The 15,335-nt window shown below is 60.2% G+C and overlaps 2 protein-coding genes across 2 annotated transcripts; one reads left to right on the top strand and one right to left on the bottom strand.

Annotated features, from left to right (window-relative positions):
• The first annotated feature begins 14 nt into the window (after nucleotides 1–14).
• On the top strand, nucleotides 15–11,372 carry LETMD1 (LETM1 domain containing 1). The gene is made up of 9 exons (XM_053967602.1): nucleotides 15–202; nucleotides 554–732; nucleotides 1,947–2,062; nucleotides 3,942–4,024; nucleotides 4,659–4,845; nucleotides 6,167–6,268; nucleotides 8,020–8,172; nucleotides 8,394–8,490; nucleotides 9,608–11,372. The coding sequence occupies exons 1-9, from the start codon at nucleotides 93–95 to the stop codon at nucleotides 9,676–9,678; spliced, it is 1,098 nt and encodes a 365-aa protein (XP_053823577.1). The 5' UTR covers nucleotides 15–92; the 3' UTR covers nucleotides 9,679–11,372.
• Nucleotides 11,373–12,544: 1,172 nt separating this feature from the next.
• LOC128801580 (forkhead box protein J1-like) lies at nucleotides 12,545–15,008 on the bottom strand. Its single transcript, XM_053967577.1, has 3 exons — nucleotides 14,796–15,008; nucleotides 13,730–14,277; nucleotides 12,545–13,595 (listed from the first exon to the last, which is right to left on the bottom strand). The coding sequence occupies exons 2-3, from the start codon at nucleotides 14,219–14,221 to the stop codon at nucleotides 12,780–12,782; spliced, it is 1,308 nt and encodes a 435-aa protein (XP_053823552.1). The 5' UTR covers nucleotides 14,222–14,277; nucleotides 14,796–15,008; the 3' UTR covers nucleotides 12,545–12,779.
• Nucleotides 15,009–15,335: the final 327 nt, after the last annotated feature.

Raw genomic sequence — 15,335 nt, 5'->3', positions numbered from 1 at the left:
CCGGGCCCGGAACCCTCAGCATGGGCACTTCCGGCGCGGCAGCCAATCAGCGCTCGGAGCCGCACGTGATCGCCGCCCTGTGACGCGCCAAGATGGCGCTGTCCAGGGCCGCGGCCCGGGGCGGGCTCTGGCGCCTCGGCGCCGCCGCCCTGAGCCCCCCTCGGGGCCAGATGCAGCCGCAGCTCGCTCTGGGCGTGTCCAGGTGAGCGGGGACCCCCGCGGGGCCGGCCATACCCCGTGGCACCGGCCGGGACGCGCTCCCCTTAGGGAGACCCAAACACCGACGGCAGCCCCCGCTAAACACCGACCGCAATCGTGATTCCTCGCCAAATATCCCTCTCCTTTACCCCCCTCGTCCTCTCCGGCTCCCGCCGGTGCTGGCCGTGTCCCCCCCCGCGCTGTTCCCGAGCCCCCGGCGCGCCCCCGTTATCTCACGCCCTCTCCGTTACCGCGCTGCCGTTCCCTGCCAGTTCCCCCAGTTCTCCCAGTTCCCCTCTCCGGCGGCGCCGGGAGCCTCGAACGGGCGGGAGCTGAGGCGGGGGCGGGGGCGCAGCTCCCCGGTGTGTTCCCAGCTCTGCCGCTCCCAGCTCCGTTCTCTCTCGTCCCGCGCCGCCTCCCGCGCCCTCGTGGCCGCCGCGGCCGCCGCAGCGCGGCGGGTGAGCGCCAGGTACGAGCGGTTCCTGGAGAGGAGCTTCCCCCGCTTCTACCTCCTGCACAGCACCTTCAAAAGTGGTCAGTGCCCGCCGAGGGGTCCCCAAAAAGCGGGGGCTGAAAGAGGGGTCCCGACAGGGGAAAAGAGGGTGGGGTGTCCCAAAAAGAGGGGGGCTGGTGGGGGAGTGCAAACATCGTGGTCCCAAAAGTGGGGTCCCAGCAGGAGGGAGAAAACCCCACTTTTAACGGGGTGTTCTGAAAAGGGGCGTCCCAAGAAAATGGGGTGCTGAGGGGGGAGTGCAAACGTCTGGGTCCCAAATGGTGGGGTCCAAAAAAGGGGGCCTGAAAGAGGGTGGGCTGTTCCAAAAAGGGATATCCCAAAAAAAAAAAAAATGGGGTGCTGATGAGGATGTCCAAACATCTGGGTCCCAAAAGAGGTCCTGAAAAGGGGTCCCAGCAGGTGGGTCCAAAAAAATGGGTCTGAAAACCCCACTTTTTTTGAGGTTTCCCAAAGAAAATGGGGTGCTGAGGGGGGAGTGCAAACGTCTGGGTCCCAAATGGGGTCTCAAATGGGGGGTCCCAGCAGGAGGGTCAAGAAAAGGGGGTCTGAAAACCCCACTTTTTTGGGGCTGTTCCAAAAAGGGGTGCTGATGGGAGGGCCCAAACATCTGGGTCCCAAATGGGGGGGGGGGGTCCCAGCAGGTGGGTCAAGAAAAGGGGGTCTGAAAGAGGGTGGGGTGTTCCAAAAAGCAAAAAGGGGTGTCCCAAGAAAATGGGGTGCTGATGGGGGAGTGCAAACATCTGGGTCCCAAAAGAGGTCCTGAAAAGGGGTCCCAGCAGGTGGGTCCAAAAAAATGGGTCTGAAAACCCCACTTTTTTTGAGGTTTCCCAAAAGGGGTGTCCCAAGAAAATGGGGTGCTGATGGGGGAGTGTAAACATCTGGGTCCCAAATGGGGGCTCAAATGGGGGGTCCCAGCAGGAGGGTCAAGAAAAGGGGGTCTGAAAACCCCACTTTTTTTGGGGTTTCCCAAAAGGGGTGTCCCAAGAAAAGGGGTGCAGATGGGGGTGCCCAAACACCTGGGTCCCAAATGGGGTCCCAAAAGGGGGGTCCCAGCAGATGAGTCCAAGTAAATGGGTCTGAAAACCCCACTTTTTTGGGGGTGTTCCAAAAAGGGGTGCAGATGGGGGTGCCCAAACACCTGGGTCCCCAAAGAGGCCTCAGCTCTGGGAAGGAGGACACGCTTTGCAATCCTGTGCCTGGGGGACGGGCTGCTGAGGGAGCGCTGTCCCTGCAGGAGTGCAGGCGCTGTTCCTGGAGGTGCAGGAGATCAGGAGGATCAGGGCCAGGATGTCCCAGCTGCAGCTGAGCCCTCAGCAGCTCCCGTACCGCGACATGGAGCGCCTGCGCCAGGTCAGCTGGGCTGGGCTGAGCCTGGGCTGGGCTGGGCTGAGCCTGGGCTGAGCCTGGGCTGGGCTGGGCTGGGCCTGGGCTGCGCCAGGTCAGCTGGGCTGGGCTGGGCCTGGGCTGGGCTGGGCTGAGCCTGGGCTGGGCTGGGCTGAGCCTGGGCTGGGCTGGGCTGAGCCTGGGCTGCGCCAGGTCAGCTGGGCTGGGCTGAGCCTGGGCTGGGCTGGGCTGAGCCTGGGCTGAGCCCGGGCTGAGCCAGGCCTGAGCCTGGGCTGAGCCCGGGCTGAGCCAGGCCTGAGCCTGGGCTGAGCCTGGGCTGGGCTGGGCTGAGCCTGGGCTGAGCCTGGACTGAGCCCAGCCTGAGCCTGGCCTGAATCCTGCCTGAGCCCTGCCTGAGCCTGGCCTGAGCCCTGCCTGAACCCTGCCTCACTTCCCTTCTGCCTGAGCCTGGCCTGAGCCCGGCCTGAGCCCTTCCTGAGCCCGGCCTGAGCCCTGCCTCACTTCCCTTCTGCCTGAGCCCGGCCTGAGCCCTGCCTGAGCCTGGCCTGAGCCCTGCCTGAGCCCTGCCTCACTTCCCTTCTGCCTGAGCCCTTCCTGAGCCCAGCCTGAGCCCTGCCTGAGCCTGGGCTGAGCCCGGCCTGAGCCCTGCCTCACTTTCCTTCTGCCTGAGCCCTTCCTGAGCCCGGCCTGAGTCTGGGCTGAGCCCGGCCTGAGCCCTGCCTGAGCCTGGGCTGAGCCCGGCCTGAGCCCTGCCTGAGCCCGGCCTGAGCCTGGCCTGAGCCTGGGCTGAGCCCGGCCTGAGCCCTGCCTCACTTTCCTTCTGCCTGAGCCCTGCCTGAGCCCTTCCTGAGCCCGGCCTGAGCCCTGCCTGAGCCCTGCCTCACTTCCCTTCTGCCTGAGCCCTGCCTGAGCCCGGCCTGAGCCCTGCCTGAGCCTGGCCTGAGCCCTGCCTGAGCCTGGGCTGAGCCCGGCCTGAGCCCTGCCTGAGCCTGGGCTGAGCCCGGCCTGAGCCCTGCCTGAGCCCGGCCTGAGCCTGGCCTGAGCCCTGCCTGAGCCCTGCCTCACTTTCCTTCTGCCTGAGCCCTGCCTGAGCCCTTCCTGAGCCCGGCCTGAGCCCTGCCTGAGCCTGGCCTGAGCCTGGCCTGAGCCCTGCCTGAGCCTGGGCTGAGCCTGGCCTGAGCCCTGCCTCACTTCCCTTCTGCCTGAGCCCGGCCTGAGCCTGGCCTGAGCCCGGCCTGAGCCTGGGCTGAGCCTGGCCTGAGCCCTGCCTCACTTCCCTTCTGCCTGAGCCCGGCCTGAGCCTGGCCTGAGCCCTGCCTGAGCCCTGCCTCACTTTCCTTCTGCCTGAGCCCTGCCTGAGCCCTTCCTGAGCCCGGCCTGAGCCCTGCCTGAGCCTGGCCTGAGCCTGGCCTGAGCCCTGCCTGAGCCTGGGCTGAGCCTGGCCTGAGCCCTGCCTCACTTCCCTTCTGCCTGAGCCCGGCCTGAGCCTGGCCTGAGCCCGGCCTGAGCCTGGGCTGAGCCTGGCCTGAGCCCGGCCTGAGCCTGGGCTGAGCCTGGCCTGAGCCCTGCCTCACTTCCCTTCTGCCTGAGCCCGGCCTGAGCCTGGCCTGAGCCCTGCCCCATCCCTGCCTCCCTTCCCTTCTGCCTCATCTCTGCCTCTCCTCAGCCCCAACTCAGCCCCAACTCTGCCTCCCTTCCCCTCCCCTCTGCCCCATCTCTGCCCCTCCTTTGCCCGCAGGGAACGGCTGCAGCTCCTCTGGGACGCCTTCCCTGCCCAAAACCCGGGGGTGGGAGCTGCAGCCAGCACGGGCAGGGGAATTTTTGGGGTTTTTTGGGTTTTTTTGGGGTCTGGTGCTGACCCTGCTCCCCCTGCCCCCCCGGGCAGTTCCGCAGGGACGTGCTCAAGATCATTCCCATCGGGATCATCGCCATCCCCCCCTTCGCCAACTTCCTGGTCCTGGTCCTGATGTGAGTACCCAGCCCTGGGCTCCCCGAGTCCCACATTCCCTGCAGGGGGGTTTCTGGGGGCAGGAGCCCCTCACTGTAAGAAGGATTATTATGGGAAATCCAGGGCTCCTGAGCAGCTGGCCGGTAGGATGGAGCAGAAGGTGTTTATTGTTTACACTCCACAGGCGTTGGTGGATTCCACGAGCACAGCACGCACTTCTTGCTGGGTGCCTTTGTCTTGTTCCCTCCTTCTCTGCCTGCATTTCTCGGAGGGTGTGGTTGGTTACATCCAGGTGTTTCACAGCCCTCTGTCATCCAGTTCTTGTGGCCTTGCTATTCTCAATTTCTCGGCCTCTTCTTTCTTAATTTAGCACAAATTAGGTCCCAATAGCCTTGATGAATTCCTGAGGCTTTGGTCACAAACTCAGGAGCGGGCTGGCCGGTGCCCACGGTGGCCTGAGCCTTGCAGATGTGTGTCATAAGTGTCCATAAAAGCGATGGGTTCCTCAGTGATGACATTTCTAATGCACAGATTGATCAGCATTAGCTCTGTGCACCGTGGAGTCGATGCTCATCATTACCCAGCCTGGGACGCCCTGCAGCGACACCAAGCAGCCCCCCCTGCCCTGCCTGAACCCCCTCTCTCTGCTCCCAGGTATTTCTTCCCCCGGCAGCTGCTGATCAGGCACTTCTGGACGCCCAGGCAGCAGGTGGAGTTCCTGGGTGCCTACGACTGCCGCCGCAGGGCCTCGTACCCGGCCGTGCTGCGGGGGCTGGCGCGGGCGGCGCGCTCCCTGCCCGAGCCCCAGCCCCGGCAGCTCCTGCTGCAGCTCTGTGCCCAGGTCTGTGCCCACACCCCGTCACTGTGCGCTGCTTTAGAACAGGAGAAAATTTAGGGAAGTAAGGTAAAAGGGTTTTTTGGTTTTTTTTTTTTTTTTTCATTAATAATCTGTTGAGTTGTTGAGGAGCTGAAGACGTCTTTGTGAAAAATATGTGATAAAGATGAAAGAAATTTTTTTTGGGGGGTTAAGAGTGAGGTAATATGGGTGGTCTTTGTTATGGGGTTTGTTGTGGCGGGGGAGAATGGGTTTTTCTTTTGGTTTTTTTTTGCAGGTTTCTTTGGTTGGTTTTTTGGATAAGAGAAGAATTGTTGTGGGGCTGGTCTCGTTCTGGGAAGTTTGTTTATTTTAGCAGTTATTAGGTAGAAAAGTAGGGGAGGCTGTGGAGCTCTGGATGGAGTAGGGAGTGCTGCAGGGCTGGCCCCCGTTAATTTTAAAATTTAAAAAAAAAATCCTAAATTTGCAAATGAAAACCACCACACTTAAAGCATTTGCAGCATGGTGTGGCAAAAGCTGATAGGCCAAGAAATACTTATAGTGTATTGTAATTAAGAAGCTATTAAATTAAGAATTAGTGTGATGACGTCAATTATAACATCTGTATTGTCTCGCCCTTCACATGAGACTGAAAATAAAATTAAAATTCTCAAAATTCCTCTCAGTTACCCCATCTCTGAGTCAGAAAAAAGCTTAACCCAACATGGGAGGTGTTGTCACCTGGATGCCTTGAGAAGGCTGACCTAGAACAGAGACTGGACAGAGCTAAAGAATAAATAGGGATTTATTAAAAGAATATCCTCAATGGATCCACCTTGGGCAGCACAAGAGCCCAGCCAGGGCTGCACCCCAGGTGAACCCAAGATGGTCACAGAATGGACCCAAAATGGTCACAAGATGAGCCCAAAATGGTCACAAAATGAAGCCAGGATGAACACAAAATGAAGCCAGGATGAACCCAAAATGGTCACAAAAATGGACGCCTGGTCACGGGGTCTGTCACTTTGATAAGTTTTGGTTCATTGGCATATTGGGGTTAATTGTCCAATTACAGCTTTAGGTTATCCAGTCCCATCTTTCTTGTTTTTCTCTCTTCAGTCCATGTTGTTTCTGCTCTTGGGCCTGAGATTTCGATCAGTTGTCCTTGGTTCCCAGCTAGAGAAGGAATTGTTTTGTCTCCCTACTCTGTGAACAGAGCTCACCATCCCATAATACGAAGCCCAGACCCACAGAGTAAAGCAGCACAGGATCTGAAGAATAGAAAAGCCAAAGCCTGAGGCAGCAGCCTGTGTGAGGTGTCACCTGTGCTCACCTGGGGCTCTTTCAGGTGCAGGGAGGTGCCCGGCCCCACCTGGCCCAGCTCCTGGCTGTGAGGAGTTCGTTCTCGGGGTCTCTGCTGGTGCTCAACAGGCTCCACGTGGATCATGTGGTGAGTTCAGCTCAGCCCAGGTGTGCTCACCTGCTCAGGTGTGCCCCAAAACCAGCCCAGGTGCGGAGGAGAAGCTGCAGAGGGGTCCTGGGCAGCAGGTGAGGGGGGGCTCAGGTGAGACCCCACCTGCAGTGCTGCCTCCAGCTGTGGGGGGCCCAGCATGGGAAGGATGTGGAGCTGCTGGGAACGAACCCAGAGGAGGATTTGGGGAAGGAATTCCTCCCTGTGCAGGTGGGAGGGCACTGGGAGGGATTTCCCCATCCCTGGAAGTGTTCCAGGCCAGGTTGGAGCCACGTGGGCAGGTGGAAGTGCCTGAATGGGCATTCAGGGTACAATGGGAGCATCAGAATAGGCTTCAGATGATCAGTCAACTTCCAGAACCTTCCATCTGACACTGTTTGGGATTTTTGAAGGACACGCTGCAAACAGCAGGTTTAAAAATCATGTTTCACCCTTTCTGCAGAGATTCACTGCAGTGTGGTTAAGTAACCAAAAGCAGCAAAAAGTGAGGGATACCAGAAACAGATTCATGGCAATTCTCTTGGTTTGCAAAGCCAGGTGTCTGCTGAGGAAGGCAGGAGCCTCCCTTGAAATGGAAAAAATATAAACCCCCCTCCCTCTGAATTGTTACAAATTTGAAATTAAGGAGCTCTCAGGCAGAGATATGGGAGCAGGAATAACAGTTCTTTATTAGGGAAGAAAATAAAGAGATAAAATAAACAATGCAGTGAACCAGAACAACACGGACAGAGTCAGAATACAACCTGACAGGGTGTTGGACAGGGTGCTGGCCACAGCCCAGCTGGAATTGTGGCTGCAGTCTTCCTGCAGTGGAGGAGGCAGCTGCTCCTCTGGGAAATCCAGCGCAGGAAAAGCTGTGCTGGTGTCCCAAAACCCCAGATTGTATCCAGGTAGGAATGCTTGGCTCGTCCCCCTGGGCAGAGCCTCTCCCAGTGGGATGTTCCAGTTCTCCTCAGTCAGGCAGTGACACTCAGTGGCCCCTTAGCAGCAGATGTGTCCCTGGAGGGAGGATTGGTTGGGGAGGAGGTAAGGAGAGCTGCCCTGAACACAAAATAACTGCCACACTATGGCTGTGGCAGCACATTTCTCTTTCTCTCAGGATTTCTTTGTTATAACTATGCTATAATACATTAATTAATATACTATATAAAGGAGGATACTAAAACTACATGCTACTCTCTCTAACTACCATATCTAACTACTCACAACTTGTAACCCTGTTCTCCAGAGCCCAGCCACAGGTGGGTTGGATTGGCCATGAGGCCCAAACAATCCTCACCAGAATCCAACCAAGCAATCACCCCAGGCAAACAATTCTCCAAGCACATTCCACATGAGAAAATAAAGGAGCAGAAATAGAAATTGTTTTCTCTTTCTTTCTCTCTGTTCACCTCTATGAAAAATCCTGAGAGAGAGAGAAATGTGCTGCCACAGGTGGCAAATAGAGTGCATCTTGCCTTTCAGTCTGGGACACTGCCCCACCTAACAGGTAACAGAATCCACACTTACCTTGCAGCCAGGACAGCAGTGTGTCCTTGCCCAGTTGTTTCAGTGGAGGCTGATGAGGGGATTGGGAAATGCAATCAATGCTCAAGTCTCTGCCCCCCTCCCTTTAAACCATGGACAGTGACTCCAGCAAGCTCAGACTGGAACTTTTAGAAACTTTAGAAAGCCAGGCCTGTTTCAGGAGGGCTTGGACACCTCACAGGTGCCCTCCTTGTCCTGCACAGAGAGCCCTGAGCCAGGTGCTGTTCCTGACCCCGCACCTCCCGGCCTTCTTCCTGCGGCACCGCCTGCGCAGCCACGTCCTGGAGATCCGGCACCTGGACCGGGCCCTGCTGCACCTGGGCCTGGGGCAGCTCTCTGAGGAGGAGCTCCGAGCGGTGAGACCCCTCACGTGCCCGTGCCAGGCTGGTGGCACCTCGGCTGGCACCCGCGTGGCCTCGGGGCGCGAGGTTGCTCTTTCCCGGGGAAGCGTTTTCCACGCTGGGGTCACACCTGGGGTGGGGAACGGTTCCTCACTCCTCTTCCCCTCCTGGAGGGGGTCCTGGCGTGGTGCTGGAGGTCTGTGTGTCCTCCCCTGACCGTGTCCGTGTCTCCCCAGGCCTGTTACCTGCGTGGGCTGAACTCCACTCAGCTGGGCCAGGCCGAGTGCCGGGCGTGGCTGGAGCAGTGGCTCAGGCTCTCCTGTGAGCTCCAAGGTACCTGTGCGAGGGGCAGCCACACCCGACAGCCTTCCCTGGCACGGGCACTGTCCCTCCTGGGGAGTTCTGGGGTGGCTTTGTCCCCATCTAGGCTCACCCCCCACACCTGTGCAGAGCCTGTGCCCAGGTGTCCCAGCCCTGCAGAGCTCTGGTGGCACATTGCAGCCCCGAGGAAAGGAAAAAGGAGTGGGATGGAAATGTGGGATCAGGAGCCCAGGGCTCCCCCGTTCCCCTCCCAGTGCTCCCCGTGCCCATCCCAGTGCTCCCCTGTGCCCATCCCAGTGCTCCCCGTGCCCATCCCAGTGCTCCCCTGTGCCCATCCCAGTGCTCCCCGTGCCCATCCCAGTGCTCCCCCGTGCCCATCCCAGTGCTCCCCCCATGCCCATCCCAGTGCTCCCCTGTGCCCATCCCAGTGCTCCTCATGTGCCCATCCCAGTGCTCCCCGTGCCCATCCCAGTGCTCCTCATGTGCCCATCCCAGTGCTCCCCTGTGCCCATCCCAGTGCTCCCCTGTGCCCATCCCAGTGCTCCTCATGTGCCCATCCCAGTGCTCCCAATCTGCCAAGTTCCTATCTCAGTGCTGCCCAGTCCACCCAGAGCCCATCCCATACCCACCCAACACCCCCAGTGCCCCCCCAGTGCCACTCCCATCCCACCCCCAGCTCTCCCAGTGACCCCCAGTGCTGCCCAGTCCACCCAGAGCCCACCCAGTGCCCACCCCAACACCCCCAGTGCCCCCCCAGTGCCACTCCCATCCCAGCCCCAGCTCTTCCAGTGCTCCCCTGTGCCCCTCACAGGGCTCCCAGTGCACCCAGAGCCCACGCAGTGCCCACCCCAGCACCCCCAGTGCCACTCCCATCCCACCCCCAGCTCTCCCAGTGCCCCCCAGTGCTGCCCAGTCCACCCAGTGCCCACCCCAACACCCCCAGTGCCACTCCCATCCCAGCCCCAGCTCTCCCAGTGCCCCCAGTGCCCCCCACAGTGCTGCCCAGTCCACCCAGAGCCCACCCAGTGCCCACCCCAACACCCCCAGTGCCACTCCCATCCCAGCCCCAGCTCTCCCAGTGCCCCCAGTGCCCGTCCCAGTCTCTCACTGTGCTCCTGTGCTCCTGCAGCTTCCGAGGCCTCTCTGCTGGCACACAGCATGGTCCTGCTGTCCCTCAACTGCGGGCAGCCCCCGGAGTGACAGCCCTGAGCCGGGCACGGCGGGCAGCTGCGTGCCCTCCCCGCAGCCCGGGGCTGCCAGGGCTCCCCGAGCCTCTGCCCGGCCCCCCTTGGCAGCCTCGGCGTGCCCAGGAGCGGCGGTGGCTCCCTGCTTGCACTGATTAACTGCAGCTCGTTAATTGCGGGGGAGAGCGAGCGGCTCCTTGAGCTGGGATCTGCTGGATGTTCCCGTGGGATCTTTGGGATGTTCCTGTGGGATCTTCGGGATGTTCCTGTGGGATCTTTGGGATGTTCCTGTGGGATCTTCGGGATGTTCCTGTGGGATCTTTGGGATGTTCCATGGGGTCTCTGGGATGTTCCTGTGGGATCTCTGGGATGTTCCTGTGGGGTCTTTGGGATTTTCCTGTGGGATCTTTGGGATTTTCCTGTGGGATCTTTGGGATGTTCCTGGGAGATCTTTGGGATGTTCCCGTGGGATCTTTGGGATGTTCCTGTGGGATCTTTGGGATGTTCCATGGGGTCTCTGGGATGTTCCCGTGGGGTCTTTGGGATGTTCCTGTGGGATCTTTGGGATGTTCCCGTGGGATCTTTGGGATGTTCCCGTGGGATCTTTGGGATGTTCCTGTAGGATCTTTGGGATGTTCCTGTGGGATCTTTGGGATTTTCCTGTGGGATCTTTGGGATGTTCCCGTGGGATCTTTGGGATGTTCCTGTAGGATCTTTGGGATGTTCCTGTGGGATCTTTGGGATTTTCCTGTGGGATCTTTGGGATGTTCCCGTGGGATCTTTGGGATTTTCCTGTGGGATCTTTGGGATGTTCCATGGGATCTCTGGGATATTCCTGTGGGATCTTTGGGATGTTCCATGGGGTCTCTGGGATGTTCCTGTGGGATCTCTGGGATGTTCCCATGGGATCTGGTGGCCGTGACTCCCTGCTGGAGGGTTTTCCTCTGTTTCTTTTCTCTTCTGAGCAGTCTTAAATGTCCCAGCCCGCCCTCAGGGGTTGGGCAGCGCCCTGGAATTCCCAGCGAGCCTCCCGGATCCCTGTGGGATCTCCCGAGGGCCCCGTGGGGTGCTGGGGAGCAGTGGAGGGGGCTGAGAGGCTGGGAGGGGCCGAGGGGGGGGGTCCCAGGACTGCACCCCCCAAATTCAGCCTCGCTGAAGCCCCTTTGACCTCTCCCCCCCCCTGCATTTCCCACTGGGGGGACTTCGGGGGTTTAACTTTGCCCCCCCCTGCCCGAGGAATTCCTGCTGGCAAAGGGGGATTTGCCCCACGCGTGGGTGGTTTGTTAAAGCCCAGAGGATTTGGTGGCTCCGGAGGTTTTGGGGGTGGCTCTGGTGCCCCCCCCCCGAGGGGACACGGCCCGAGGGGACTCCTGCACAGTTTCCCTTTCCAAGCGTTTTTGGGGTATGAAGGGGTGGGGGCCACCCCCTTCCTGCTGGTTTTTTGTGGATTTCAGAGCCCCCCCCCCCGGAGGATTTCACCGCTGGGGGTGTTTAACCCCTTTTCAGCCACGACTCACATCTAATTTAACCGTTTGTTTTCTTTTTCCACCTAAATGTTCCCCTTAAATACAGCATTATTCAGGAAAAAGGAGCCCATTATTAACGTGCCCATTATTCCTGGGCACGGCTGGGGGGAAAAAAAAAGAATTGTAACGTTGAAGAGAAGCTTTGTATTCACAAAATTTGTGAAAATAAAAACAAAAAAATCCAGTGGGAGCCTGGAGGAATTTATGGGGACATTGGATTTTGGGGGGCAGGGGGACTCAAGCACCGGGATCAACCAGGATCTGGTGGATTAAGTCCAATAAAAATTATATTAAAATGCAAAGATACCCTTGAGTTGCTGCAGGAACATTGAGATCTGGTAAAAGTAAAATCAGTTCTGGTCTTTTGGGGCAGCACCATCCGGCCCAGTTTGCCCAGTGCCCCCCATCCCAGTGTCCCTGGCAGGTGCTGGGCACCCCCGAGGCAGAGGAGTGGGAAGTGCACAAAGGGTTAATGAGCTGAGCTAAGGAGCAGGAGGGGCGGCTCGGCTCGCTGGTGTTTTAAATCAGGAGAAATGATGATTTTCTTTCCTGAGCGCTCCGGGCTGGGCTCTCGGGGCAGGGCTGCTCCCAGAGCGCTGCACCAGAGCAAAGCCCCAGCCGTGCCCCGGGTGGTGGCACATGCTGGAGATCAGGAGTGCTGGAGAAAACTCCTTCACCAGGTACAGCACACTCCCCGTGCAGCTCTTCTCTACTTTATTTTTTAAGCTGTCTCTTAGAAATTGTTAACAACATGAAAAAATCAAAGTGGCCAAGAATCTGTGCGGTTCTTCAGCATCATTTCCCAAGCAAAAAAACACAAAACAGCAGGAAAAGGAAACCTCGTCCATAAAACCACCTGCACCCACCCCCAAAGCCCCTCCAAAGTCCACCTAATCTCATCTAATTTTATCTCATCCATCATCTACCACCTATCATCTATAATCTAAAATCTATCACCCATCAATCGTCTAAAATCTATCATTTATCAATCAGCTATCGTTTACCATCTATCATCCATCGATCACCTACCATCTATCACCGATCGTCCATCGATCACCGATCAATTACCGACCGTCTCTAACGGAGTCGCTGCCCCAGACGGAGCCACGAGGGCCCCGAAGCTCCTCAGAGCATCCCCAGGGCTGGGGTGGGGCCGGGTCAGCCCCAGGGGTGGGGAAGGGGATGGGCAAGGCCCGGAGCAGCTCCCGGGCGTGCGCTGGCTCGTGCCTCAGTTTCCCCCAGGGAATTGCCGTGCAGACATGGGAGGAGCTGAAGCTGCCCTGGGCTGGATGGGCAGGGCTGGGCTGGGCAGATCTCCCCGGCCTCCAGGGCAGAGCCAAGGGTGCTAGAGGGAAATCAGAAGGTGAAACAGGAGTTGTTCTCTGCTTTGTTTTCTTTATTCTATCTCTTAAAAACTGCCAATAAAATGGAAAAAAAATAATAAAATTAAGTGTCCAAGTATCTTCAGCATCATTCCCCAAGCAAAAAATAGAACAGAAAGCAGCAAAAAGAAACCTCACCCATTAAACCATCTACGGCCACCCCTAAAGCCCTTCCTAAATCCATCGAATCAAATCGAATCGAATCGAATCTAATCGAATCTCTTATCTCCCATCTCTAAGAGTCTTAAGTGGGCCAGAGAGTCCCAGCCCATGACATCCCCGCTGGGCAAGGAGGCCGGGAAGTTTCCAGCCCCCTGCTCCGCGGGGATGCAGCTGGAGAGGTTCCCGCTCATCTCGTGCCACGCAGCCTCCAGGAAAGCCGTGGCCACCAGGGTCTCATCCAAGCCCGGCCTGGCGGGGCTGGGCTCGGGGAGGACTTGGGGCCAGCCCAGGTGCTGCCCCCGCGCCCTTGTGGGGTGCAGGGGGAAGGTTCCGGGCTGGGTGGGAGGTGGGAGCTGCCCGGGAGCAGAGAAGTCTCCCTGCTCGGCGGGGGCGTCGAGCAGAGCTTCCCACTCGGTGCTGCCCTTCAGCTCGGTCAGCTCGCCCGGCCCCTCCTGGCTCCCCGAGGCACAGCTGGGAAGCCAAGAGGGCTCGGCCGGGGCCGCGGGCCAGCGCTGCTCGCACTGCTGGCCCGCTCCGTTCTCCGCGGGGCTCCACCTGTGGCTGCTTTCGAACTCCTCGAACTCTCGCAGCAGCCGCTGCAGCTCCGCGCCCAGCTCGAGGCAGCCCCGGGAGCTGCCGGTCACGGCGCCGGGGCTGCGGGCGCGCCGTGCTCCCGCCCGGGCTCTCCTGGCGGCCGCCGGGACGGGCTCCGCGACGGCCCCGTGCCCTTGGAGGGTGCTGCTCTTGAGCCACTCGGCGTGCTGGGGGTGAAGCTTCCAGAAGGCGCCTCTGCCCGGCTCCCCCTTCTTGCGGGGCACCTTGACGAAGCACTTGTTGATGCACAGGTTGTGGCGGATGGAGCTCTGGACGCAAAAGAGAACAAAGCCCGGGGCTGAATCCTGCCGGCGGCACCCAGCACGGCCGCGGGACGCCGCAGCCGGCAGCGGGGCTGTGCCGAGCCCCGGGCGGGCACCGAGGGCTCCAAACCTCCCCCTACCTGCCAGCTGCGATGGGCACGGCGGTAGTAGCAGAAGTTGTCGCTGATCCACTTGCAGATTGCTGCCAGGGTGAGTTTGGGCTGCTCGCTGGCTTCCAGGGCCATGCAGATGAGGGTGGCGTAGGAGTAGGGCGGCTTGACGTGCGCGTTGCTCCCGTAGTCGATGTCCCCCGGGAGCGCGGGGGGCCCGGGCAGGGCCCGGGCCGGGGTCGCGGCCGCCGCCGAGGAGGACGCGGGCGAGCGCGGGATGTCGATGTAGTGGCAGAGCTCCTCGGCGGTCAGGGGAAGGCCCGGGCACTGGAAGTCCACCAGGCTCACCAGATTCTCCCAGATGCTGCAGCGATCCTCGGGGTCCTGGGAGATCGGGGCCAAGCCGATGTGGGCTCCCGTGAGGTCGGCCAGCCACAGCAGGTCGGGCTCGCCACCGCGCCGCTCCTCCTCGCTGGAGCTCGGTGGTCCCTGAGCTCTGGGCACGGGGCTGGAGAACACCATGCCTCCCTCGGCGCTGGGCGTGTTCACCTGAAGGGGAGGCAGTGACGGGGCGGATGCTGCAGGAAGAAGGGGCAGAGGGTTGAGGTTCTGCGAGGTTCTTCTGGCACCTGGACAGGTGTTCCTGGAACACCTGGAACCTGGCTGTTCCCAGCGCCGCTGGGTGACACCAGTCCCTGGGCACTGGGCACGGAGCCGCACGCCTGCCCCGGGGGGTTTTACAGCCCTGAGCCTCGGGGAAATTCCCTCTAAGCCCCCTAAGCCCTCCGGGCTGGCACTGCCCAGTGAGGTTTTGGCCACAGAAACAAGGAAAGAAATCAACATCCCCTCCTGCCCTTAAACAACACAAACCCAGTCCTGCCATCCCACCAAGCGAGGTCGTTCCTCACTCCTGCCGCGGGTAGCAGGAGGGTCCAACACCTCAACACATCTCAGGGTCCAACACCTCGACCCTAAAGACCCTAAAACACTCATCCATCCCCTCCCGCCCCATCCTATCCCGTCTCCATCGCCACCTTCCTTCGGTGTGATGCCATTTGTTTGCCATCTCTCCCTTCCCCTGGCCCCCAGAACCAACCCGGAGCAGGGAGCGCCCCCAGGCACAGCGTCCCTCCGGCTGCTCCGGCCGGCGGGGATGTGGCGCTGCCTCCGGCGCCGGGCTGCAAAGCCGGGATGCGGCGTGGCTTTTGGGCCAGGAGAGAGATGGAGAGAGATGGAGAGAGATGGAGAGAGGGAGAGGGAGCGGCCGGAGAGCAGCGGCGGCCGCTGGCCCGGCTGCGGCGGCGGGAGCGCTGCGGAACCCCCGGCGCGCGGGCGACGCGGCCGTTTGGGGCGGGGGGCTCGCGGGTGGCTCCCAGGAACGGGCATTTACTCGCCCGGCCGCCAAACGGGCTCCTTGGCCCCTTGTCGGGCTCAGCGCAGCGGCGGCACCCGGCCCCGGCAGCGAGGGAGCCGCGGCATCCCCCGAGCGCTCCCTCCTCGCCCGCTCGCCCGCAGCCTCCTCGCCGCAGCCCCGGCAGAGACGAGCGAGGCGCGTTCGCTTCTCCTGCAAATCCACAGCGGCATCGTGTGGTTGTTCTGCCGGGCGCGGACCGTGCCCGGCTGGATCCCAGCGCTT

This window comes from Vidua chalybeata, chromosome 30, assembly GCF_026979565.1.
Source record: "Vidua chalybeata isolate OUT-0048 chromosome 30, bVidCha1 merged haplotype, whole genome shotgun sequence".
NCBI lineage: Eukaryota > Metazoa > Chordata > Aves > Passeriformes > Viduidae > Vidua > Vidua chalybeata.
Note: the sequence above shows the minus strand (reverse complement) of the source record. Positions and strands in the feature narration are given on the sequence as shown.